At 53.9% G+C, this 25,997-nt stretch overlaps 2 protein-coding genes across 3 annotated transcripts; both read right to left on the reverse strand.

The window, feature by feature from the left end:
• Positions 1 to 383: 383 nt before the first annotated feature.
• On the reverse strand, positions 384 to 11,305 carry ACADS (acyl-CoA dehydrogenase short chain). Of its 2 annotated transcripts, none has more exons than XM_082699680.1 (10): positions 11,165 to 11,305; positions 9,841 to 10,004; positions 3,336 to 3,485; positions 3,002 to 3,113; positions 2,439 to 2,590; positions 1,946 to 2,116; positions 1,738 to 1,875; positions 1,497 to 1,592; positions 1,251 to 1,307; positions 384 to 1,115 (listed from the first exon to the last, which is right to left on the reverse strand). In XM_082699680.1, exons 1-10 carry the CDS (start codon positions 11,208 to 11,210, stop codon positions 963 to 965), a joined length of 1,239 nt encoding a protein of 412 aa, XP_082555806.1. In that variant the 5' UTR covers positions 11,211 to 11,305; the 3' UTR covers positions 384 to 962. The 2 variants fall into 2 exon arrangements, with proteins under 2 accessions (XP_082555806.1, XP_082555807.1); XM_082699681.1 differs by having other exon boundaries at positions 1,471 to 1,592.
• Positions 11,306 to 13,077: 1,772 nt separating this feature from the next.
• Positions 13,078 to 24,929, reverse strand: UNC119B (unc-119 lipid binding chaperone B). The gene is made up of 5 exons (XM_082699684.1): positions 24,638 to 24,929; positions 22,005 to 22,118; positions 19,623 to 19,734; positions 19,317 to 19,489; positions 13,078 to 16,859 (listed from the first exon to the last, which is right to left on the reverse strand). Exons 1-5 carry the CDS (start codon positions 24,879 to 24,881, stop codon positions 16,747 to 16,749), a joined length of 756 nt encoding a protein of 251 aa, XP_082555810.1. The 5' UTR covers positions 24,882 to 24,929; the 3' UTR covers positions 13,078 to 16,746.
• Between the last annotated feature and the right edge of the window lie 1,068 nt (positions 24,930 to 25,997).

The raw sequence follows: 25,997 nt of genomic DNA on the forward strand, positions 1-25,997 counted from the left end.
GGCTGTGGAGGCCCCATGTCCACCGTTCCGCAGCCGGGCTTGCAGGCCTGTACGGCTTTTCCCAGTCCCCTAGAGCCCTCTGCAGCTGTGACGCACCCTCCCTCCCTGCTGCTCAGGGGTTGGATCCACCCGCCCTCCCTGTGCAGTAGTCACTGTCCTAGACCCTCACCCCTGCTGGAGTACCCAGCTCTGTACCTTCCTGCAGGAAGGTACTGGTGCTGAAGCTCTCCCTCCAGAGGGATGCCCCTGCAGTCAGCCATGCTTGCGCGGGCGCGCGCGGACACACACACACACACACACACACACACAGGTGGCAGCGGTCAGAGAGCACACTATGAGACCACGTCCCCTCCCCAGCAGTGCCCAGGAAAGGACACAAGGACCAGGGCACAGGTACATTTTATTACTTAGTTTCCACAATCGATTGTCCTCAAGAAATTCAGACCCCTTCTACTCATGGATAATTTATGAAGAACCAGCTAATGGGTTCCAGGTGCTTCGGCCGGGACCACCAGCCTTCCCCAAACACCCCGGCATTCTGTCCCCCACCCCCAACATTCCTCCTCCTGACCCCTAAGCTCAGGGAAAGAACAAGGGCAGCCAAGAGGCTGTCCCACCTGGGTCTCCTTCTGAGAAAGGAAATGGGGGTCCTTCCCAAGGCCCCACCTCCAGAGGCCTTGTCCACTTGAAGACAACAAGGCACAGGTGTGAAGAGGAAGCAATGTCAAAAACCTGAGCTGAAGATGGGGCCCCTCACCTTTCCTTTCTCACAGACTCGGCCCCAGGCGGTTAGGTCTGGGGTCAGAGGGACAGTGAGGAGCCGGGTGGTCCTAGCAAGAAGAGGCACAGAGGGTCCTGGACCGAGCATCAGGGTTAAGGCCTCGTGGCTCCTGCCTCCTTCGCGGTGGTCCACAGGCCGGTCTGGCCCCCGAGGGGGGCGTCCCTGGGCCCTGCATCTCGGCTCAGCTCCGGTAGGCTCTGAGCAGGTGCCCGGCGATCACCAGCCTCTGGATCTCGCTGGTGCCTTCGTAAATCTCAGTGATGCGCGCGTCGCGGTAGTGGCGCTCGGCTGGCATCTCTGTCACGTAGCCCATGCCTCCCAGGATCTGGATGGCCTACCGGGGACAGTGGGGTGTCAGGGGCAAGATCGGCCACACGGGGGACCAGCAGGGGAGGGGCCGCTGGCCCACTTCTTACCACTCAACCTTGGGGGCCCCCTTCATGCCCCCTTCGTGCACCAGGACGCTCACCTGGTGGCTGATGGCGGTTGCGGCCTCCGATGCAGCCAGCTTGGCCATGGCCGCTTCCTAAGCACAGGGGACGGTGGGGTCAGACACATCACTTTGGGGAGGAGCTGCCAGCACATGGCCCTACTGCAGGGCCTCCCCCTGCGGCAATAAACCCACAGGCCCAAGGAACTGGAACCCCAGCCACACTTCCCCCTCCGCACACCAAAGCTCCCGGCCGCACTTGAGGAGACCCTTCCCCACAGGCACCTTGGTGAAAGGCTTCTTATTATCCTTCAGCATTGCAGCACGCCAGGTCAGCAGCCGGGCACTCTCCAGGGCCAGGGCCATGTCCGCCAACTTGAACTGCAATGCCCCAAACCCCCGTGGAAGTCAGTGGCTGTCCCTCCCTCCCAGGAGAGGAGGGAAGAGGATGGAGAACCCAGGAGATCCAGAGAGGAAAGGGTGAGCTGCCCCCCTTCCAGCATCCACGCGAGGCTCCCCTTGTTACCTGGATGCCTTGGAGCTTGGTGAGGGGCGCCCCAAAGGCCCTGCGGTTCTCAGCGTAGTTCACGGCACAATCGAGGGCAGCCTGGGCGATGCCCAGGGCCTGGGAGGCGATGCCAATGCGCCCCATGTCCAGGGTTTGCTGTGCAGAAGGCCCCGGTCAGTGGCTGGCCAGCTGGGCCCCAGGGCCCGGGCCCCACTGCCAGGCTCACCATGGCTATCTTGAAGCCCATCCCAGGCTCGCCCAGCAGGCTGTCCTTGGGGATGCGACAGTCCTCGAAGATGAGGTTGGCCGTGGATGAGGCCCGGATGCCCAGCTTGTCCTCCTTCTTCCCCAGCGTGAGCCCAGGTGTCGGCATGGGAACCAGAAAGGCACTGATGCCCTAAAAGGCCCAGACATGGGCAGTGACGTTATCAGAGACCAGCCTCGGTCACGCCCCTTACTCAAGGGCACCAGACCCAAACTAGACCCTTCCCGCCACCTCCCTCAAACCTCAGCCCTCAGCCCAGGGTATCCTCTGCTGGCTGCCCAGGGGAAGGTACAGATGGGCCTCAGGCCACCAGCAGGCTAGAGAGGGAAAGGGGCAGCCCCAAGGGGTGTGAGGGCAGGAACAGCTCCCCTGAGCCACGGTGGGATTCACATAGAGAAGCTTCAAAACGTCTACAGCCCAGAAGTCTCACCGACCCTCTCCCCAGGGACCCCACCTTGTTCTGCAAGGATCTGTCTGTGCTGGCGAAGACCACGGCGGCGGAGGCCTCCCAGGAATTGGTGATCCAGGCCTTGGTGCCATTCAGGACCCACGAGTCCCCGTCTGCTCGGGCGGTGGTGGAGGCGGCTCCCGCGTCGCTGCCGTTCCCTGCCCCACACCCAGATTCAGAATCCACTGCTTCTGCTCCCAAAGGGCACTGCCACCCGCGAGCAGAGGACCATCCCTCACCCCCAACTACAGCACAAAGACCTTCTGACCTGGCCTCCAAGCAATGTGGCTCCCAAGAGTGAGCTCCTGGGCCACACCAGCTGCCAGAGCTCTCAGAGACTAGTCCAATGGCAGGGTGTGGGGGGGCAATATACCACAGCGGGGCATCTTCACACCCAAGGGATCCCAGAGTCTTGAGGGGACCATGTGATCCTGGGTACCACCACCCCCATCGAGGGCCTGTGCCCTCATATCACATGGCCTGGCTCCTGCCTCTGCCCCAGCTCCAGCCCAGTCTGTCACTTTGATTCTGTGCCGGGGACGGGGGCCAACCACGGTTCCACATGGTACCTGGTTCACTCAGTGCAAAGCAGCCAATTTTGTCGCCACCGGTAAAAGGGGTGATCCACTGTTGCTTCTGCTCCTTGGAGCCAAACTTCAGGATAGGCCCCAAGTAGAGGGACTGTGGAGGTGGGAGAAGGGGTAGGTGGCTGTTCAGAGAGGACCTGCGGACCCCACTCCAAGACCTGTTCTCCCCAGGGCCCGACCTGAAAGAACTGAGCCCAGAGAGGTAGGGGGCTAGGTGCCGTGCCTGGGAGGGCAGGACACATGGCCTGAGTGCCCATCTGTCCCTGGGAGCCTCCCTGCCACCTGTGAGTCCCGGGACCCTGGAGTGGGGACTCACGTTGTTGACGCTCATGATGACTCCTGTCGAGGCACAGCCCCGGCTGATCTCCTCCATGGCAATGGCATAGGCCAGGTAATCGAGGCCGGCACCACTGAACTCCTCAGGCACATCCATGGCCAGAAGCCCCAGCTCACCCATCTTCTTCACCTGGCCACAAGGACATCATGGCAAGGGTAGTTGGGGGCCAGTGTCCAGCCCTCCCAAGTCCAAACCCTCCTGCTCCTGAGCCAGTGCCTGCAGAAACTCGGGCCATGTGGCCCCATCCACCCATACCCTGAACCTCACGCAGATGCTGAAGCCCAGCCTCAGCTCAGGTCTGCATGATGCAGTGGGTATCTAAGCTGTTCTGGCACCACACTCCACACTGGCTCACCTCTGTGTCCACAGCCACAGCCAGCAAGCAGGCAGAAGTCACAGGAAAACTTCAGGGGCCCCCAGGGTAAGGAGCAGGACAGCACGTCATATACACCTTCTCTCAGCTCTACACACATACTCCTGCCTCCCCACCACAGGGCCTTTACACGAGCCACTTCCTGTCAGTAATGCCCTTTATCAGCTAGTTGTTGTGGTCTCCTTCCCTCCAGATCACAGCTCAAGCCTCACTTCTTGCAGCTGCTGTGTCCCCTAACCAGGCGTTCTCCCAGAACCTGTGCCTTTCCAGCGCGGGGCTTATGCGACTGGAAGTTCACACCTGTCACCCTGCTGGGTTTGGTTAAGATTCTCCCCCCTGACCATGAGGGCAGAGACTGGTTTTTGCTGGCTGCGATACTTGCAGTGCCCATGACTAAGTGAACGAATGCTAAATGCTTGGAGTCTCTGATGTGGAACCACAGTAATAGTAACGGCCAGCCAGCAAGTGCCTACTGTGCACCCAGCTCTGCATCTGAGTCTCTCCAGAGCCCAGACACATGGAGCAACCTGCTTGGGGACAGAGCCTGAGAATAACGCTACCAGACCTCAGCCCAGGCGGTGACTCTGGGGTCGCAACCAGCTCTGTCCCTCCGACCTGGGACAGCCTGCCTTCTGGGGGCCTGACACGGACCACCCAGAACATCCTGAGCTTCACAAAGAAGCAACTAAAACCAGCTGCCTGTGGGGAGCAGCAGAGGGCAGGGGAAGAAGGATGCCACAGCTCTCCGTGAGCCCCTCGCTGTCACTGGATTGCTGTCACTGTGTTCTTTTTTTTTTTTTTTTTTAGATTTTATTTATTTATTTGACAGAGAGAGAAAGAGATCACAAGTAGGCAGAGAGGTGGGCAGAGGGAGAGAAGGAAGCAGGCTCCCCACTGAGCAGAGAGCCCGATGCGGGGCTTGATCCCAGGACCCCAGGATCATGACTAGAGCCAAGGCAGAGGCTTAACCCACTGAGCCACCCAGGTGCCCCCTGGAACCGTGTTCTTACACAAGTTGACTTAAAAGAAACTAACATAAGAATGTTCACAATATTTTCTCAGTTTTCTTTAATTAATAGGACTTCCGTGATTACAGGTGTCGCACCCCCTCGGCAGAGCAGCTGTGACAGAGAACTGCTTGCTGAAGGACGGAGAAAATACGTGCAGTGCAGAGCCTTGATGCCAGCGCAGTTGGGGTGAGTCGCTCACGGTCAGGAAGCGGCTGACCAGGGCTCACCGGGAAGACACTGACCGTGACAAGGAGCATGTCCATCATGGTGTGCAGGCCCCTCTATGAAATTCTGAAATTCTTACCCTTAGCATGGGGGGGGACGGTGGGCAGGCAGGGTGCAGCCGCCCACCCGCCAAGCAGGCAAGTGCCATGGCACCCTGCGGCCACAAGAGGGCAGATCCGAGTGCCTCTGCTGGGGATATTAAGTTAAAGATCTTGGATTACCCAGGGGGACCCAGGGTCATCTCAAGGGTCCTTATGAGGGGAAGAGGGAGACAAGAGGAATGAGAGGTGACAATGGAAGCAGGGCTCAGAGCGACCAGAGTGCTGGCTGGAGGGGGGTCATGGGCGGGTAGCCCCGCAGGCCTCCACATGCTGGAAGGGGGAAGGCCCTTCTCCAGGGCCGCCAGCACGCTAATTTCGGTCCATCAAGACCCACTCTGGATTTCCAACCTCCAGGAAGTGTTGGATAATACGCTCATGTTTTAAGCCACTAGTCTCTCGTCTGTGGTCGTTTGTCACAACAGCAAGAGGAAACTGACAGAAATCGGCTGAGGTGGGACACCCGAGTGACTCGGTTAGTGAAGCGTCAGACTCTTGGTGTCAGCTCAGGTCACGATCTCAGGGTCATGGGATCAAGCCCTGAGTTGGGCCCCATGCTGGGCAAGGAACCTGCTTAAGATTCTCCCCCCAAACTGGACCCCACCACCGGTCCCTACCACTCACTCTCTCTCTTAAAGAAAAAAGGCGGGGGACTCAGAGGTACCCCAGATGTGTCATTCTGAGGATCTCTAAAAAGCCAAATACTCCGTGGTGACCACAGCTGCAGCCGGAGAGGGTGGGCCTGCTCAGAGACATGGCAGAAAGCACCCCGGCCTGCAGGGGAGCCGAAATTCGAGAGGTCTACACAGCACTTTATCTCAGTCCACGCAGGGGTGCTCACGGGGCCTGGTGCCAGCAGGAACATGGCCTCAAACCAGAACGGTCAGACCCACCCTTCAAGGCAGCCCACAAATGCAGGCCAGGGAGACACAGCGTCTCCTCGGGGAAGGAGCTGTGGGGTCAGGAACCTGGGCCACACTGCACCTGGCGCTGGAAGCACACGCCGGCCTCGCCAGGCACCTCGCTGGAAGGCTGTCTCTGGCCTCCTGGCCAAACTGTTCCACGCTACTGGTGCCACCGAAGCTCCTCTTCATCCCAAAGCCCTCTGGGTACAGCCCTGGAGTAAAGGACGGACTCATTCCACACCCCACAACTCCACTTTCCCCCAAGAAACAAAAAGGGAACTGAAATCCACAGGTGGGGTGCAGGGAGCTCCCACAGAGGTGACACCTCCGGGACACAAGGAAGCCAGAGCTCGGGGCCCTCTCCCCTTGACCGTGCCCCCCCCCCCCCGCCCAGGCTCTCCTGACGGATCACAGCAGGAGCTCACTGCACCCCGACCAGTCACACCCCTCAAGGGTCACCCAGGTCCATTCTGCCCCTGCTATATGCCACCAGGGTTTGCCTGAAAAGACTCCAGCGCCAGCTTGCTGGAGGGCGGGAGCCGGGGCCCCCCCCCCAGGCCTGGCGCCTGGTCGCAATCGGCTCACCCAGTTTCATCAGTGATGCCTGGCTCTGCTCTTCCAACCTTTCTACTCAGAAAGCCCAGGGGCGCCTGGGTGGCTTGGTCAGTTAGGCATCCAGCTCTTAATTTCAGCTCAGATCATGATCTCAGGGAAGAGACGACAGTATTGAAAACATTAAGAGACCAGGGACTAGATGTAAAGCAGCAGAAACAGAAAGAACATGCGTGTCCCTCCCGTCGGGAGAATGTTGAGCAGGCACTTCCCAAAGAAATGCATCTGTAAGGCACTTCTAGTGCTCACACCTTCACAAAATCAAATTTATCCAGAGTTTGCGTAAGCTCAGCAGAGACAAAACTGATTCCCTTCAGAGATTCCAGTGCCCTCACTTACGGGAGACTTGCCTCTTATTCAAGGGAAAGAAGCCCCATCTGCAGCCGCCTCCAGTGTCCGCTGGTGGCAAGTGCTACGTGTTGGGCCAGACCCGCCACGCAGGGCCACCTCGCCCCCCTGTTCAGTCAGCAACCCGCTGCTGACTGTTGGGCCATTTCCCAAGGGCACTGTATGTGCAGACAGGGACATGCGGCAGGAACAGGAAGCTGAGTGCCAGTAACAGCACACAGCGACCTGCTGGGCACATAGCCACTGGGTCGTGGGTGAGGAACGGGCTGCTCCCGGGGCACACACAGATGAATTCGCTTGGGACAAATGGGAGGTGGCATTCGGACACATTTCCAGGGAGTAGTTAACAAGATTAAGCGGGTAGGAAGAAGAAAATGGGGTATGGTTCTAGAAGTTCCTAAGTGGCTAACTGGATCAGGGAAGCACCATCACCGGAGAGAGGACATCAGGAGGAAGAGCAGGTCTTACACCTGGTCTAGGAAAGCTATTCAATAAATAGTCACTAAATGAAGAAGAAACGTGGCTCAGTGTTTTGTTTTGTTTCATTTTTAAAGTAGGCTCCACACCCAGGATGGGGCTCGAACTCATGACCCTGAGATCAAGAGTCACATGCTCTACTAACTACTAACTGAGCCAGCCCCTCGTGGGGCTCAGTTTTATACAATAAATATACAGCCCCCACGTACTGAAGGCTGGTGAGTACAAGCTCAGCTGAAACACCATTTTATTTCTTATTTCCCTTTATAATAAAAAAATTTTATAAATTTTCCGTAGTTTCCTTTCTTCTTTTTTTTCTTTTCTTTCTTTCTTTCTTTCTTTTTTTGTTTGTTTGAATACAGAAAAACTGAAGCTCGACTGAGGTCTCCAAACCAGCAAAGCAAGCAGAAATTGGTACTAGCCTTCCACCTAATTCTTGGCCTGCCTCCCTCAATTCTTCTCCCCTTGAATATTCCCCCATAAACCCACTTTTTCTGGGAGGAAGGGGTAGATAAAAAATTCTTCAGGGACGGGGCGCCTGGGTGACTCAGTGGATTAAGCCTCTTCCTTCAGCTCAGGTCATGATCTCAGGGTCCTGGGATCGAGCCCATCGGGCTCTCTGCTCAGCGGGGAGCCTGCTTCCCTCCTTTCTCTCTCTGCCTGCCTCTCTGCCTACTTGTGATCTCTGTCAAATAAATAAATAAAATCTAAGAAAAAAAAAAATTCTTCAGGGAAAACTACTAGAAATCACTAACCAAGCACCTACTCTAGCCCAGGCAGGCCACCTAGGTGGCTATTGCACAAGAAACTTAACCTCTAGCTTCAGTTTCTTCATCTGAACACAGGAGATACTCTAACCTCCCCGAAGTATGGTGCTAAAGACGGGATATTCGAGCACCCAGAATACAGCAGCCCCCAAATGACAGCTAGTCCTGTTCTTACTACTGCTGCACTGGGAAACTTAGGTGGTCTTATTATCGAGTTTGGCGACCTGCCACATTAGCTGGTGTCGAGTTCTCTGACCCCTCTGCCAGCCAGAGCCCTGGACTCCCTTCTGAGCCTGGGCGCTCAGCTGCTACAAAGGAGGAACGGAGGCCAGGGTAAAAGCACAAACCCAGCAGGTTTCAGTCTGCTGGAAGGGACGAGGATTAACCTCTGGATCCCATCAGCCACTGAGACAAGAGTCCGGGGGTGGTGACAGGGGTGGTGACAAGCTCAGAAGATGAGGCACGACTCCTCCCTAGGTCTACAGCCCAGGCAATTCAAACAGGAGCCGCCTAAGGAAATGGAAAAGCAAAGCCAGAGGAGCAATCCCAACCCACGGGAAGGGGGGGTGGCTGTCGCCACAGCCTTCACCATCCACACCTGTGTCTGCCATGGCTCCGAGGGGTAGCCTGCAAGTTCCCAAGCCCCAGGAAGCCCAAAGGAGAATATAAAGCCAAAGGACCAGTTCAAAGGAGCTTGGGGGAAGAAATCTGTTTTTACTGCCAGCGTTCCTGTCCAGAGCAAATCTACGTCTGTCATCTGAGTAAGAATTTCAGGAATAGCACAGGAAAAGTAAGTCAAGCCATCTGTCTTTTGGTAGGAGAAGCCCCAACACACAGCCATGTCTCAGGCAACTGCTCCAGGGGCAACGTCTCGAAACTCATCCTGCTTTTCCATGGCCGCTCTGCTTAGTCCCATCCTCTGCTCACAAAGAGACCGAGTTTGGTCACATCTCCCTTAACGCACTGAACGATGATGGGAACGTGCCAGGTGGGGTCACGGAGGGCAGAAGGGCAGTTTAAGCCCTTGACCGGAAAATTCCCAACTAGAAGAGGCCTTCCCTGCCCACCAGCCGGGCTACTGGACCAACCACGTGGAGAGTGGATGGAGAAGATGGTTCTGGAACCAGCCAGGCTTGGGATGTGCATGGGAATCAGATGTGCAGGTGAGGGTGTCCTCAGGACCAGCCGGGATGATGCATGGGGATAAGTGCTCCACGCCCGGAAGGTACCAGCCGGTGTCAGGGCCCAGAGCGCCACCTGCCCACCTCACTCTGAGCTCCCCGCGCATTACCACACTCCCGGCACAGTCCCCAAGACACTGTGAAACAACGCAGTATTTTCTAAGCTGGAAAAGGGGTCCCAGAGCCCAGGAGACATGAAATGGCAACCAGAAAACTCTGGAACTCCTTAGAAAGCAAGCAACTTGTAAGCTTAACCATGGCCACCAGCACGATGCCCAGCCACCCTTATTATTGTTATCGTGGAAATTAAAGCCTGGGCTATGGGCCTCCTGCAGGATGAAGGAAACCTCCAGAGCATCTTCTGGGTTCCAGGACCCGCCTTAGGATTCCTGGCTGGGAGTCTCAGGGCATCTAGCGGTGACTGTCACGGCTAATCCAGCAGCAGCAGGCAGACCACCCTAGGGAGCTGCTGCGGTTGGAACTCTCACCTGGGCCGTCGGGAAGCGATGTTCCTTGTCCACCTGGGCCGCAATGGGAACCAGCTCCTTCTCAGCAAATTCCCGGCAGGTCTGACGCAGCATCTGGTGCGTCTCAGGCAGCTCCACCGACTGGTAGATGGTATGTAACCGACGGCAGGCCCGAGGACGCAGAGCTGCCAGCAAGAAGAGCAGGTAGTAGTGAGAGGGGGACACTGGAGGCCCTGCTGCATGATCAACATAATGGCCATTCCGTGACTCGGTGGGCCTCCCCCAGGGATGCTTTTGCCCCCCCCCCACTAGCCCCCACCCCCAGGACATCTGGCAGTGTCTGGAAACATTTCTTGTAGTTGCAGCTGAAGGGTGGAATGCTGCTACTGTGGAGGGAGTAGAGGACAGGGATATTGCCTAACACCCTACAATGTACAGGGCAGACCCCACAACGAAGAATTATCGGTCCAAATGTCAAGCACGCTATTTAGAAACCCACACCAGCTGAATGCTTCCTCGAATTGCAACAACACGCTTGCTCCACAACTCTCCCACCCCATCTTCACACCCATTGTACTAAGACCACAGCTTTGCCACTTAGGCAAAGATCTTAACTTCACTGAGCCTCTGTGCCTAGAAAACCTGGCCGCAGGCAGTACTGAGCTCCTGGGGGTGGGTGGGTGGGAGAGATGCTGACCGAGGTACTCAGCAAGGGGCCTGGCAGAGACAGCTCTCCGTGGGGGTCCCCTTACTGTTGTCCTGCAGGCAAAGGAAGCCCTGGCCACGTGTGTCACTGCTGCTACAGCGGGAGAGAAATAAACCAGGAAAGGTGCGACGGGAAATAACCAACGAGCCTTCACAGTTCTGAGCGCCATCTGACAGGCGCTGTGCTGAGTGTTTTACACAGCCTGGTCCTTGTAACAAGTCCACGAGAAGAGTGACACATCCTGGGACCATTTTACACACGGGACAAATGAGGCGGACGGGCCGAGCGTCTCGCCCAAGGTCACAGACACCGAGTCTGGGTTCAGTACCAGGCCTGGCTCAGGAGGAGGGGCGCCCCTGAGCCCTCAAGGGCCGGGAACTTGCAGGGGTGGGGTGTGAGGGGGCAGTGTGGATGCCTAGGCGAGAGCGGGGCGGTGGGCGCGAGTGGAGCGGGAGCCGGGGCCGCGCAAGCGCCAGCAGCGGCCCAAGTGGGGCAAAGGCCGCGCGTGCTCCAGGAAGGGGTGCCGCCCTGCCGCCGCTGCCGCCGCAGGGGAGAACCCGGCCGCCGGGACTCGCTCCCGCTCGGCCAGCCCGGGCCGCCCTCGCCCCCCCAAGCCCGGCTTCGCAGGAGCGCACTCACCTCCGCGGCTAGGGCCGCAGGCCCGGGCGAGCAGCGCGGCGGCCATGGACGCGGACACGGCGCGGGGATTCTGCTCGCCGACCTCCCGCGGGAGAGCACCGGTTCCGGCCCGCGGGGGCGGGGCGGGGGCGGGCCGTCACGCCCCCTAGCCCCGGGGGCGGGGCCCACCGCCGCTCCTCCCGGCCCTGCCTCCTTTCCCGGAGCGCAAACCGCGTTCTCCCAGTTCGCTAGGTCTCCGCGGTCCGCCTTCATCCTTTCTCAAAACCCGCGGACGGTGGCCCATCTCTCCTAAAATCCAATTCCGCGACCTAAAATAGGATCATATGACCAACCCGCACCTACCTCTCTTGCCCCGAGCCCACCGTCCCCTCGCTTTGCTCCAGCTGCAGAAGGCAGCTCCAACACCCTGGCTTGTTGCTGCCTCCGCGTCCGCGCAATCCCTGTTCTTCTACCTGGAAAGCTCCTTCTTTCCATCGAGGTCTCACTCACTCTCGCTGAGGCCTGCCCTGACCACACATTCTCCATCCCAGCGTCTTACTTGTTCCAGCGTCTGACATCTTCTCGACTGCTCCCTGTAGTCTGTGAGCTCCGAGAAGTACAAGGTCTGCCCTGATGCTCACTCTTCATGCCCAGGGAACTGGGTTGCCTGGGATGGGCTATCTCTCTTCTCCAGAAGTTGTGCAGGTGGGGTGGAAGTGTCACCCTCATTCCACTGGAGTCCCATCTGTCCCCCCACCTGTGGGGTAGAGCCCATTTGGAAGCACCAGGCACTGCCCCCAAGCATTTGGTCTTTGGCATCCTTGTCAAGACCGCTTCACCCTCCCCAGGAAACTGGAAACTCCGGTGCCCTGAGAAGGGTCTTCCCTCAGCACAAGCCTGAGTCAGACTTCCCCACCCTAACAGGCATCCGTCTATCTCTGTCTTTATGCCTCTGTAGCTCAGCAAGGCTCCCGTCCCCAGCACTGACACCTACGCCAAAATTTGTCTTCCAAGACCTTGCTCTCCTCCCTGAGATCAATAAAAAGATGCAGCAAAGCCCTTTATATGTTACCTCTCATTTTAAAAAGCAAGCCTCTAAATCCACAGTACTTAAGACCCAAACAGATGGCTGTGGTTGGCTAATGCTCCAAGGCTTTACTTACCTCTCTGCTGCCCTGCCCCAAGGCCTACAAGAAGGAAAAGGTAGAAGGGGAAATCAGGGAAAGGACACCAGCCAATGACTGCTTCTGCTGCCACAGACCATCCAAACCAGACTTACTTTAACAGTGTATTGTCACCCAAACAGTGTTAGTTTTATATTACAAGTATGCCAATTTCCCTGTAGAGACAGAAACCAGATAATGGTTTCACGGAAACTGGCCTTTGAGGGAACTTTGTGGGGGGTGAAACAACAGCCCTGGATCATGACCGTGATGGGGTAATAAAGCTGCATGTTCGTCCCGATGTAGCTTAAACCAGGCGAGTTCTACCAGTAAATGGACACCTCAATAACCCTAACGTTAAAATTACATATTTCTCAAAGCCCCCCCCCCAGCAAAACAAAGCTAAAAGGGGCACCTGGGTGGCTCAGTTGGTTAAGTGTCTGCCTTTGGCTCAGGTCATGGTCTCAGAGTCCTGGGATGGAGCCCCACGTTGGGTTCCCTGCTTGGAGTAGGTCTGCTTCTCCCTCTCCCTCTCCCTCTGCCTGCTGCTCCCCTTGCTTGTGCTTACTTTCTCTCTGTCAAATAAATTAAAAAAAAAAAAAAAGCAACAATATTAAACCTAGAGCCCAATACTGTTCCTTGATGATCCTACAAATCAGCTATACTCCTGATTTACAGAAAGGTCGTGTAAAGAAACTCAAAGCCCACCTCCACCCCACACCTGCTCCCTCCAGCAACCCACAGGACCCAGATGACAAGAGAAGAGGCACGTACTGTGAAAATCTTTTATTACTGTCTCTTGTGGCAAAATAACATTTTGTACAAATAAGTCACCTAGTTTACTCTGGACACAAAGACAATACAAACTGGAATGAAGATCTTAGGTGAAGGGGAAAGAGGAGGGAGGACAGATCTGGTCATTGACATTTCTTATATTCTGTGAAAAATAGATTTACGGGGAAAAAAATAGACTTTCACAACTTCAATGACTTTACATGATCCTTTGTAAAACAAGGGGTTAAATCCGCCTCCACCAGAATCTTCTTGGGGCACAGATGTTCTGTGACATGGAATGTGAAGAAACGATGAGCGAGACGAGCAGGCACTCAGCAGGGACCACAGCAGCCTCTGCATCCGGAATGCTTGGGCCCCGGCAAGGAATCCGTGCTGTGGTTCTGGGGACAGACTGTCTCCAGTCCCCAGACCTCACTGCCATCATGGTGACAAGAGCCACCAAAAGAAAGTGACTTGACAAGAGAAAATTAAAAAAAGAGTACCCTGGCAGCCTCTTGGGGATGGCAGGACACACTAAGGCAAGAATCCCCCCCAACTTGTCTGTTACACACCGCCTATTAAATCCAGCCCAGAAACCAATTCCACTTCAACTGGAAAAGCTGACGATTTCCCGTCACTGCCATATCAAGAATCACTAGTCTACAGTTAGCCCCACCTTCCCTAAATCACTGCCCCTGCTGGAGAACCAGACGGCCCAAAGGCTGGAGGTGTCTTTCTGGAGTTCTGCAGGCCCCCAATGCTGCTTTCTCTCAAGGTACCACTGAGCTAACACATAAGGACAGGACAGCCTACTTTAGCCCACAACTACTTTTACTGGTTATTTCTTCTGTCAGCTCTTTAAGGACAAAATGAGATCAACAGGGATCTTCTTTGGAGAAGCAAGAAGGGCATCACAGTCCAAAGGCTCCAAGGAAAAGAGAGATGTTCTTCCTGGAGATTCCAAGGCAGAGGGACAGGAGCAGGACTGCGGAAAAAGAGGTGCAGGCACCCGGCCCCGTGGCACTGGGAGGGCCTGCCAGGCTGCTGGAACATATCCCTCCAGGAGCTGCCACTCAGATGCCAGCTCCGAACAGGAGACACGGTCTCCCGTGCAGGTCACTTTTCCCCTTCCCCCTGTAGCATCCCCAGACAACTACTCTCAACAGGCCCAATTTCTTACTAACATGGCCTCCGGATTCAACTTCTGACTGCTTCAGCTACTTTCAGAGAAAGGAGGACTTCCAAGTCTCTCCCCAGGTCAGGTCCAAAAGCTTGAATTCCAAACTCACCCTGGTTAACACCGCAGAGCAGTGATGCTTCTCGAGATTTCTTGAATACTGAGACACAAGAACCCAGACTACCAGGTACAGAACACCAGACAGACCTCCTGGACCCAAAGGTATATCCCTGTCCTCCTGGGCAGAGAGGGAGCACAAGGCCTCAAGATGGTCTCCAGGGAGACCAAGGCAAGCTAATGGGGAAGAGGATAGAGTACTGCTCAAGCCAGAATGCCTGCCTCCCCTGCCCTCCCCATAGCAATGGCGAACACTGCATGTAAGAGATGGCCCACTAGTCCATAAGACCGTGGTCTGCCCTGGGACACATTTCCAAGACACACGCTATTGAGCGGAGCTCTGGACAGCTCCGGAAACCACATCCTAGATAATTAAATGTCAAAGAGTAGCAAATCTCCCAATGAGGCTACTGTCCCACAGAGAGGGGGTGACTCTGAAGCTCAGTAAGCACAGACAAATCGGCTAGAGGAGCCACAGGGAGATCCAGGGAAGGAGGCAATACTGATGTCCATCCATAGACGGGGAGGGAGGGAGGACAATGCAGCTCTTCCCAGCAGCAAGCGGGGCAGAGCCACAGTAAGGCACCTGGATTTGTAGTTGACTCCAGTTCTGAGAGTCACCTGGTCTGGCGATGAGGAAAGCGTGCGCAGGGTGCCTGGTCTCTTCCCTCCCTCCGTGGCTGGATCCAGTGCCAGCACACAGGGGGAAGGGTTTTCCCAGCGAGAGAGCCGCCAGCACCTGGCACAGCCCAGAATCTGGCTGGGACACAGCACTGGGCCCAGGTTCAAGGCCACTCACACTCTAGAATCCAAAGAGGGAGCAACACTGGTTAGTGAATGCACGGGAGGCTTCTGCGGCTGAGCGCCGGCCCTTCTATCCTGGGCCCCGTGTGGCCTTTGTCCCCAGCACCTTGGGAGACTGCTCCCCTTTGACTACTCTGATGCTTCACAGGGACTAGGACCACACACACGGGCCCCTCCTATCAATGTGAAGCCCCGGCCACAGCAACAATCTTATCAGAGGGTCAGCCCCCCAGTCAGACAACCGGGAGGCGCGGAGGTGGTAAGAAGCCATCCAGGAAAGGTATGAGGACAAAAGCAGCCCACGAGGAAGTGCAAGGAAGGTTTTCTGAGAACTCCTTCTGAGAGCCACCTTGGGCTACTTCGTCCACCCTTTCCAAACACCCAAAAGCATTCCCAGCTAGCAGTAGGAAGGATCAGAATATGCATTACTGAGATCTGACCTGTCAGGATGGTCCCAGAAATTACTTCAGGAGAATGACAGACAGGAAAATCCTCCTAAATAAGAAATCTACAGAGTTTCAGAGGCAAGTCCGCACCGAAAGCCAATCTTGCAGGCTCTCCCGTGTAGGGAAAATCAAATCCCTTCTTTAAGCAGCTGCTGGTCTGTAACTATCCCGGGCCCCAACATGAGCCAGATTAGCCCCAGGTGCCTCTTTAATACTATCAGAAGTCTAACCACACATCACATATGCTGGGAACACCATGGTCCTCTTATAAAACCTCCCCAAAAGAAGATTGGGGAACAAAACAAAACACAAAATACAAGGCCTGCTGCGGCCTCAAGAGATCCTACTGTTCTAAGAGCACAAAACCGATGGTCTATTTCAGGAGATACTCGGAAGTAAGAGCCAGGACAAGCAGAACAAACTCATCTGTCCTCCAAGATGGGCAACAGGAAGGCACGGCCAGGCTGAAACCTCAGCGTGTCCCTAGGAGGGCTGGTAGAGGATCCTAGAAGTCCGACAGAGAAGCAGGCCTCACCACGACACAGACCTTTCAGTTTGGCAGCCCTAGCAGCCCCCAGGGCCCCCACTCTTGGTGCCCCTCCACCACCCTCTTTCCAGTTGCTGTAGAACTACACACAAGCTGAGGTCAGACTATGCTGACAGCAGCACTGTGAGAGGAGGAAGCGCCTAGAAGAGGCCCGGTTTCAGCTTCTCGCTGAGCCCAGGATCCTACAGAGAAGCCCCTGAGCCAGGAGGCGGCCAGAGCCTCCTCACCCTGACGCAGCTACACCACAGAGACCCAGGCTCACCAGCACAACCAGCAGGCAACTAGGACAACAGGAAAACAAACTTGCTTTCTTCTCTGGACTCCAGGAGACTGACCCTAATTCTTTACTCTAGTACCTCTGTGACCTACAGGGCAGGGATAAGGGAAGAAAAAATACTGGGGAAGAAAACACAGCACTGCTTGGCACCTCTCTTGAGCGCAGGAAACTACCACCCCAGTCCTGGCTTCCTGGGACCAGGCTCCAGACGTGTGCTGAGGAACAGCAGGTTCAACCGCCTCTGTGTGCCAGGACCTTAGGCCACAGCAAAGCACCTCCCCGTCTGTTCCTGCAGCGGTCACTGGCCTCCGTTATAGGCATAGTCGGCCTTGTTGTGCATTATCAGCTTGTTGTCGACAAAGTAGAAGCTGTCAGAGCGGGTCTCATAGGGGTTTTCAATCATCAGACGAACTGCAAGTCAAAGAAAGGGAAACAGCAAGAACACACGTGTGAGTCCACCTCCTGGGCTAGGTGGAAAAAACCACAATAATACTTCATAAGCCCACCCTGGACAGCTGCAGAGAGCCACAGAGGCCCCCAAATGAAACACGATACCCACCTCAACGTAAGGATGCAAGCAACCCTGATGTGGCACTGCCGGGGCATCTCCGGCCCTTCATCAGAACCCCAGGGAAACAGGATCGTCCTTTTGCCAACATGGACCATCAAAGACTGTTTACTCAGTACTTTGGTCTGTCCCCCACCTCTAGACATTCTGGTCCAAATTCCACAAGCTGTGCCTCAAGGGGCCCCCTTCCTGGGGCTCTGCTGACAACCAAAGGAAGCCTAGGTGTGCATGAGTGCGGGGGGACCACAGGTGAGGAGCCTTTAACAGGCATGGCTCAGCGTACTAAATCGCAAATGATCCCTCGAAAGACCTGCTATCTTGGGATCCAGATTTAAATCTTCTGTTTGCTCAGGCAACTGCCCAGACGTCTTCAGGCATAACAGAGAGTCAAGACAATGAACAATCACTACCTCTGATCGTTCTGAGTTAATGATCACGTGCTATTCTGGTTCCTCTGGAGGAAACATGCTTGTTTACCACAATTCTCAAAAGATGAAACAGATTGTTTAAAGTCCTTTGAACCCACTCAGGCTGAAGTTATTTGGTTTATATCCAGATTATTGACCTCCACACTTTTTCAGCATATTTGGTTTCAAGAAGAAAAGTCCTACTGCCTTGGATAAAAACTGGAAAAAATATACACGATCCTTTCTTGCAAGCTGTCTACAGCTCCTGGCCCAGTGTGGGGAGCAGGGTCAGCTGCAGTCATAAACAGCTGGCCCCACGTCGGCAATCCTTGTTTTATCTGGAAACAGCACCATCAGTGTGAGTGAAGAATATTCTGGTTCTCGGAATGTAACCGTTTTAAGGATCTGGGATTCTGAGAAAACCAGTCAGTGTGTGTAGATCCTTCCCTACAATTCAGCCAAACTCCCCCAACTAGTCACAGGATCCTGCTCACAGTCTCATTGTTCTGCAGCCATGTTCGCTAGTTACCAACGAGAACGCTGAGCGCGCTCCACCAGTCACAGGAATGATAAAGCCTGATCTTTCTCTCCATGAGTCCACCTCTTCCCTTTCTTCAGCTTCTCACTCTGGTGCCTCCCCAGTTTTTCCTCCCCAGAACTACAGGATTAACTCTTCCTAAGACACTGCTTCCATCCGGCCACTCCTGCTGCTCCAAACTCCATAATAATTCCCCATTTCCTGCAGGTCTATTCTGACAGCACAGGATGAGGAAGCCCTCTGATTCTAGTTAGCGCCCAGCTTCACTTCTCCCCCTGATGAAGGAGGAAGGGGAGGGCAAACAAAGAGTGCCAGGCAGGAGCGAATGACCAGAACACAGTGAAAAACCAGAGGCTTGGAGAGGTGCTCCAGCTAACACTAGGCCCAGGGATGGTCAGGGGCCTCCCCTCCTCTCCCTCAGTCATCCTTTCCTCCAGCAGGCACCTAAAGCAAACAGCCTCCATTATTATTATTTTTTTTTCCACAGACAGTCCTTTTGATACAATGAATAATGTTTTCCCCTTTGGGGGCACGTGTAAATGGATTTCCAACTGTTTTTTTTTTTAATTTTTTTTTTTTTAAAGATTTTATTTATTTATTTGACAGACAGAGATCACAAGTAGGCAGAGAGGCAGGCAGAGAGAGAGAGAGAGAGAGAGGGAAGCAGGCTTCCTGCGGAGCAGGGAGCCCGATGCGGGGCTCGATCCCAGGACCCTGAGATCATGACCCGAGCCGAAGGCAGCAGCCCAAACCACTGAGCCACCCAGGTGCCCCTTTTTTTAATTTTTTTTAACATGTACTCTATTATTAGCCCCAGAGGTACAGGTCTGTGAATCGTCAGGCGTACACACTTCATAGCACTCATGATAGCACATACCCGCCCCAATTTCCACAACCCAACTGCCCTCTCCCTACCTGCCTCCCCTGGAAACCCTCGGTTTGTTTTGTGAGATTAAGAGTCTCTTATGGTTTGTCTCCCTCCCGATCCCATCCTGTTTCATTTCTTCCTTCCCAACATCATTGCCTTTCCAATTCCTCATATCAGGAAGATCATATGATAACTGTCTTTCTCTCATTGACTTATTTCGCTCAGCACAATACCCTCTAGTTCCATCCACATCATTGCAAATGACAGCCTGCATTATTAAAACCTTCGATGCTCCCATACAGGCAGAGTTTGAAACCCTAGACAAGAGTGCTAGGGAATGAGAAGCCTGAGGTCAAATGCCTAGAAAGGCACCTTGTCACCGCCTCCCTGCTCTGCCAAATGAGGACATTGGACCAGATAGGACTCCAAGGTTTGTTCCTTCCAGCCCTAAGACTCTAGAATGGTACAGAAATCAAGCGATACATACTGACATCCTCTGAAAGCTGGGGAAACTCATAGATATGTTCACAAGTGTTCCTACTGCTGGGGATGCAGAAGCCGAAATCGAAGTCAAAGTTTTTCAGCAAGTGTTCCCGGAAATAGTGCCGCTCGATCATCCGAAAGTTCGACACAGGTTTGTCTCCCACTGTGAACTCCACTCTGCAAAATAAAAATTTGTGAGCCCCGCTTGGCCTCCTCCCTCCTCCCTTCTCTAAAGCCAATCCAGAACCCAACCGAGAACATTCTTTGTGGACAAGCAAGTGTTCTCCCCTCCAGAAATACTGGTACTCACGTCGCCCCGACTGTCCGGAGGCGGAGAAAGGCTGGTGTGAACTGATAGCGGACAAAACGTCCTGCGCTGATATCCACGTCTCCACCTTCGTCGTCTTCCTCCTCCTCTTGGTCTGAAAGAGAACACAGCGACTTGAGTGTACGGTCTCGGCGCCACTGGTCCCAACAGCACAACCAATGGACAGTACTAACACCCACAGCAGGACGGCCAATATTGACTGCGCCTTTGATACAGACCAGGCCTTGTGCTGATCACTTCCCAGGGTCTTCAGAACAACCCTGTGGGGTGTCATCATCATCTCCATGTTACAGATCAGGACGCAGAAGCTCAGAGATGTTAAGTCATACATCCACAGTCTCCCAAATAGTAAATGGAGGAAGCAGGGATTTGAACCCAGGGACTCGAAGCTTGTTCTCAAACACTAAACTATTTACCTTTTATGTAGCTTAGGGGTCTGGGCCATATCCTAAGGCAGCCAGCCTGGAAAACAAGCCAGGGGCTAGGCCCCTGGCATGGTGGACAGCATACAGATAGGTCTGCTGGTGATGAGGGGCACTGCTAGCTGCCAACCAGAAGAATAAGACTATAAAGGTTGAAACTCGTCAAAAGGCCAATTCAAAGAATGCAAAAATTTCTGACAAGCAGCAAAGACAACCCCTAGAAATACTCTTGTTATTTAAGTGCAAGAAACTGGCCTCCAGACTAGGGATATTGTAAAGCCTGCTACAGGCCACGCCAGGTCTAACACCAACTACCTGGGAAACAGCGAGGCTGATGGGCAATGGACTGAAATGCGGGACCTGAATGAGGGTGACTCTAGCCCATTCCGGAACCCAGAAACTGGAAGTTCTGTAAAATGAGCCAGAGAACCATTCTAATGTGAAAAACAAGTAGTAGCCATCCAGTATCCAGCAAAAGTATTTTCTCCAGGTATAGACTGAATGTGGGTGCAACTTATCTTTTAGTCCCAAACATCTCCACCTATGACAACCCCAAGAGCATATGGGCAACACTGAGCAGGGGTTCAGAGCCAGCCCCTGGAGCATCCTCGTTCCAACAATGTGATTCGGAGAAAATCAGACCAAATCTTCTCAGGGATTCAAACTCCTCAGAATGAGTGCAGCAGGAGGTTACAATTTGGTGGGAGCATACTCTAAGTGAATCAAGTTCTTAAAGGTGAAGACTGGAAAAGTTGAAAATCAAGGATCTGCAGCTGACTGTCTTGAGACAGTTCAATTTTATACTGAAATGACTACTACGGGCCCCGTCTAATCCGAGTCTACACACCTGAAGCGGCCCTGGGGTCCTTGAAACGTCCAAAGTGCTGGGACGTGTCACCCAGAGATGAGAACGCCACATCACCAGAAAGAAGCTGGCTGGCCCTGATCCTCCCAACTCCAGCTAAGTCCCCACCAGCTGGAGTCGTGGGGTGCCTCGGTCAGCTTTAGATTATGAGAGCATAAAGGATGCCGATGGGGCTGGAGCTACAGCCTTGGCTGTACAATGAACCTGACCTGAGACCTTCTCAGGAAAGCCTTTTGACCCATGCAGGATACTAATACCTGCTTCACCAAATTTACAGGCTCTTTCTGAGCAGCAAATCAGATGAGAAGAGCTTTGCAAAAAAAATTATGAATACAGACTTCAGTGAATACTCTGGAGTCATCTGTGCTGGAGTTCTAACAACGAACACCAGAGGGTGCTCCGTCTCCGGTGATGAGCTCCAAGACAGACATGAGGTCCCTTGGCCAGGAATGAGTCACCCTGGGGCTACATCACAAGCACCGGAAGCATCTATTCAAAGCTAATTTAAGGAATCCCAAGTAGTTCATAGGTCTGGGCTTTCTAGTCACCAGAAAATGGTGAAGATTAAAACCCAAACTATACTTACAGGGAAATAGGAGGAAAGCGATGGAGAAGATGGGGAGCCTGGCCTGGGACTCTCAACATCATCCTTCCAGCATCCCCAGGAACCAAGGTTCAGGGGAATCTTTCCTCATTCTACTTTAATTCCAATGTTTCCTTTGCTAAGCGGAGGCAACATGGTAAGATGAACAAGCACAGGACCTTAGGAAAGTCACTTGGAAATTCTGGGCCTCAGTTTCCTTACCTGTAAAATGGGAAAAATAGCTCCTCCCAGAAATGGGAGGATTAGAGAGCCCGATGCAAACAGAAACACGTGTACAACCAGCAGAGGGTACATACTCAACAAATACCAGCCTCTCAGTGCTTCTGATCAGCAGGGCCGACAGGCCAGGCTTCACGAGGAGGCCTGGCAGCAGACATGCTGGAGTCCAAGCCGGTGGACGCAATGGCTCTCACAGATGAAAGCCAAGAGCCTCAGAGACATTCTCAAGGAGGGGCGACCATACTGAGGCCTACCTGAAACACAGGGTTTGGCGATCTCAAAGAGCACTGTCCCTGTCTCCAAGTCTCGAATTTTGAAACGAGTGAAATCAATACTGTAGATGTTATCCTCAGGTTTACATAAATAATCTGAAAATAAGAGACAAACGCTGTTAAATAGCCCTCCAAAACTACCATTTCCTTCTTTCTTAAGTTTTGAAGCAAACTCAGGGTTTTTCTTCTTACACAATTCACTTAAAATACACCCCAAAACTTCCTCTTATGTTATTAGCAAAAGTTGTGTGACAAGAGTAAGGGGACTGAAGAAAGAAAAAAAGAGCATGGATTTGGATGGGATGAAATAATATCATAACACTTTTAGAGACAGGGAAGCTCAAGGGGGCTTCCTTTGGAAACACCCCCAAAAATGGCCTACAAAGCTTCCATGATCTATTAACTTTTTTTTTAAGGACAGAATTTTTTTACAAATCCATTTGAAAACTTTATGCCGATCTAATGGCCAATATAGTGCCTGTCTGCCAGCCATATCGCACAGCAAAAAGCAGTTGCAGACAACCTGCAAATATAAATGAGTATGGCTGTAGTCCAATAAAACTATTTACAGAAGCTGAAATATAAATTGCATATAACCATGTGTGCTGAGATCTTTTTTCCCCCTCTACTATTTAAAAATGTAAAAACCATTCTTAGCTTGTGGACTGCACAAAATCAGGCGGTAGGCCATACCTACACGGGTGACAGGGCAGATCTGCTGGAAGGACACTGGGCCAAAGTGCAGTGGAGCCCGTGACGACCTGAGCAGCTTATCAATATGATACCCATCATAGAAAACTTCCCTGATTTCTTTCTAAGACAACTCCTGATAGCATCTTCTCCACAACTCATTTGAGCACTTTTTCTTACATTGTTTGCTTGTGTTAGCTGTTCCACATTTTACAAGCTGTCTTTCCAGTAATATGGCAAACTTTAAAGCCGCGGATGATCTGTAAATCCTAAAAAGACTGAGATGGGTTCTGCACCTTTCGAGGGTATTCAATAAATAACTTGTTGAATGGAACAGACATGAACAAAATCCAGAGGTCACCGACTCTGACCTGTGGCTTTCTCCAGTAGGCTTCTGGGGTGAGTCTGAGCACAAGTACCAACCCCAAGCTCCTACACCTGAGTGTCCACTGAGAATGCCACGTAGGGCCAGGCATTAGAATGGCCCGATTCACCCTTGGTATCAGGAGAAAGCAGGAGGCTAGAATGCTGAGGTGCTGAGCACTTCCGGACCTTCAGAGCCCCAAATGAAAATGGGGACAGAACAGAAGTAGCGTTTTCACAATGTTTCAGTAAACTGATTAGCAAGACCTTCTAAAGATATACTCAGGCATGCAAAGGACCAGCCCAGCATGAATGAACTAGAAGATGAACCAGACTGCTAACTAATTGCTCTAACAGAGGTACAGCAATGGTGCAGAACACACAGGAGTGGCCTGACCCAATGGAAGAGGCTTCACAGAGGTAACATCTGCACAGAACCCTGGAAGTTAATCACAATTTCACTAAGTGGAGTAGGTGGACCAGGGGGTTGGGCAGGCAGATGGAGGGTGGTTCAGTGCCACCAGCTACCTGAGGTACACTTGAGCAGCAGCGTTCCCCACCACCAACACCACCACCACCACCACCACCCCCCGCCCCCAGCCCCAACAGCTAAAGCAAGCTGGGTTTAACCAGGGAGGGGGGAAATGGCAGCAAGGAAAAGAGCGGCAAGTCAGGGTTGGCTTGGGAGAGAACACCAATAGGGAGGAGAGCCAAGACAGGAGGTGGGCAATGTATTTCTTCCCAGCCTTCCTTATTATCAATGAAACCCTGTGCGATGGTTGCATTTCGGGCAAGAAATGCATTTCTTAAACCCTGACACGTTCTTAATTTACTAGAACAGGTGTCAAAAGCCGGAGTCACATTTTGGACTGGGTACATAAACTGAAACTTCATTACATATTTTCTAATGTGGCAGTTTTCACTTTGCATGAAATGCCATGGCAATATGTTTGAGGAAGGAAAGGGCCCCCCACCCCTGCACACAAAGGGGCAAGGCTTGGGACCAAAGGAGTAAGGGGGCCAAGGAAGGCTGGAGAGGGGCCTGTCAGGGGACGGGGTGGAGGGAAAGGCAGAGAAAGCAGGTAGAGGTCTGGGCCGGCAGAGGCTGCACAGGCTGGGAGTGGGCAGGCTGAGGGAGCCTGGCTGAGCAGGAAGTTCACTGGTACCTGTGGGTCTCCCAGGACGAGGGGGCAACGGTCCCACTTAACCAGGTTCAGGAGGCTCCCCTTAAGCTAAGGGGGCTCCCTACCCAAAGGGATCCAGCTTAGGAGGAGAACGGCCCGGCCTGGAGGCCCAGCTGGGGCCAGCCCCTGAGGAGCCTGGCGTGGCCGGACACAGGAGAGCGCGGTCAAGCTCAAGGCGAACCCCTTTCCAACCAGGTCTGGGTAAGAGTGGGGAGCACCGAGCTGGCCCGTCTAAGAGCCAGGCGACGCGGCCTGGCCGGCTGAGGGGGCCTGGGTGGTCCCCCGGGCCGGTCAGGTGGCGAGCGGCCGGCTCCGCTGAAAACGACAAGGGGCCCGGGGCCCGGTGCGAGGGTAGGGCGCGGTCGGGCCGGCACTCACTCTCGGTGACCCGGCTGAGGCGAAGGACGTGCTCGGGCCGGATGGTGTCGAGAGCCAACAGCTCCTGCTCCGTGACCGCCGCCCCGATGCCGTCCTCTGCCGCGTGGTGGGGCGCCTGCCGCCGCGCCTTGAGTCGGTTCAGGACGCCGCCGCCAGTCTTCTTCTTCTCTTCCTTGCCGGTCACCAGCCCCCCAGACCCAGCCGCCGACCCCGCGGCCGCAGCCTTAGGGTTCGACCCGCTCATCTCTCCGCAGCCAAGATGGCCGCCGCCTCCGCAGCGCCGTAACTATGGAGAGCGGGGGCGGGGCCCCGAGGGGCACCCGGGGGCGGGGCGGGGCGGGGGCGGGGCCTGCGGGCAGGGGCCAGCCGCCTGCTCTGCCCACTCGGTCCCCGCCAGGTGTGAGCCCTAGTGGCCGCGGGTGCCAACCCATCAGACTCCATCAGACCCCCCAAGATCACCCCAAATGTCTTTAAAATATTTCATATAGTCAAATGACTTTGTCATGTAAACTTGACAAGGCATCTTGGGGAAATGTTTTCTGATCTTTAGCACAAAAGTTAAAACAAGTGCTTGCTATGCAACAGCGGCTTCCCAATTAGATTACCATTTCTAAACCTCACTGTGTCGGCTTTGAGCTAGACATCAGGTTAGACTACAAGAAATATGAGAATATGAACCAGGGCTGGGATTAGGTCCACCTTATTCACTATTGTAGTCTGGCCGTAGAGTTCATGTCTGACACAGTTGGTGCTCAATAGGACTGAATGAGTGAGTGAAGGAATGCCCTGCTATGAAGGAGCACCCCTTTGTTGGGGAAGACTGTGAAGTACAGATTTCATTATGTGGACACTCCTCTTGACCAGCCCAGCATGAATGAACTAGAAGATGAACCAGACTGCTAACTAATTGCTCTAACAGAGGTACAGCAATGGTGCAGAACACACAGGAGTGGCCTGACCCAATGGAAGAGGCTTCACAGAGGTAATATCTGCACAGAACCCTGGAAATTAATCACAATTTCACTAAGTGGAGTAGGTGGACCAGGGGGTTGGGCAGGCAGATGGAGGGTGGTTCAGGCTGCCCTCTCACACCCCAAGTGGCTCCTTCTCTAGACATTCTGGGCCAACAATCTTCTGTGTTAAAGACCTGGGTCCAAATGTTGTACTGCATCTGCTAGGTCAGGTATCACCTCTCAGCCAGACTGATCAGAGTGAAACTCCACCCCTTTCCCCTGAGACCAGCTTCAAGACTTGGTTTTTGTCCGGCCTGGCTGAGTCCCTCTCACTTTATGTAAGGGGCTTGGGAGGGGCTGACAGGCCTAGCCCAGTTCCTGGACAAAATCCAAACCTGACTCCACCC

The sequence above is a fragment of the Mustela nivalis genome (assembly GCF_964662115.1).
Source record: "Mustela nivalis genome assembly, chromosome: 14".
NCBI lineage: Eukaryota > Metazoa > Chordata > Mammalia > Carnivora > Mustelidae > Mustela > Mustela nivalis.

Coding starts and splice junctions, on each gene's coding strand:
- ACADS (XM_082699680.1), bottom strand. CDS start 11,210: ATGGCCGCCGCGCTGCTCGCCCGGGCCTGCGGCCCTAGCCGCGGAG. Junction 10,005..11,164: donor CTGCGGCCCTAGCCGCGGAG/GTGAGTGCGCTC, acceptor TCTTGCTGGCAG/CTCTGCGTCCTCGGGCCTGC. Junction 1,308..1,496: donor ATAAGAAGCCTTTCACCAAG/GTGCCTGTGGGG, acceptor CCCTGTGCTTAG/GAAGCGGCCATGGCCAAGCT.
- UNC119B (XM_082699684.1), bottom strand. CDS start 24,881: ATGAGCGGGTCGAACCCTAAGGCTGCGGCCGCGGGGTCGGCGGCTGGG. Junction 22,119..24,637: donor CCTCAGCCGGGTCACCGAGA/GTGAGTGCCGGC, acceptor TCTTATTTTCAG/ATTATTTATGTAAACCTGAG. Junction 16,860..19,316: donor CCAGCTTTCAGAGGATGTCA/GTATGTATCGCT, acceptor TTTGACTTGCAG/TTCGTCTGATGATTGAAAAC.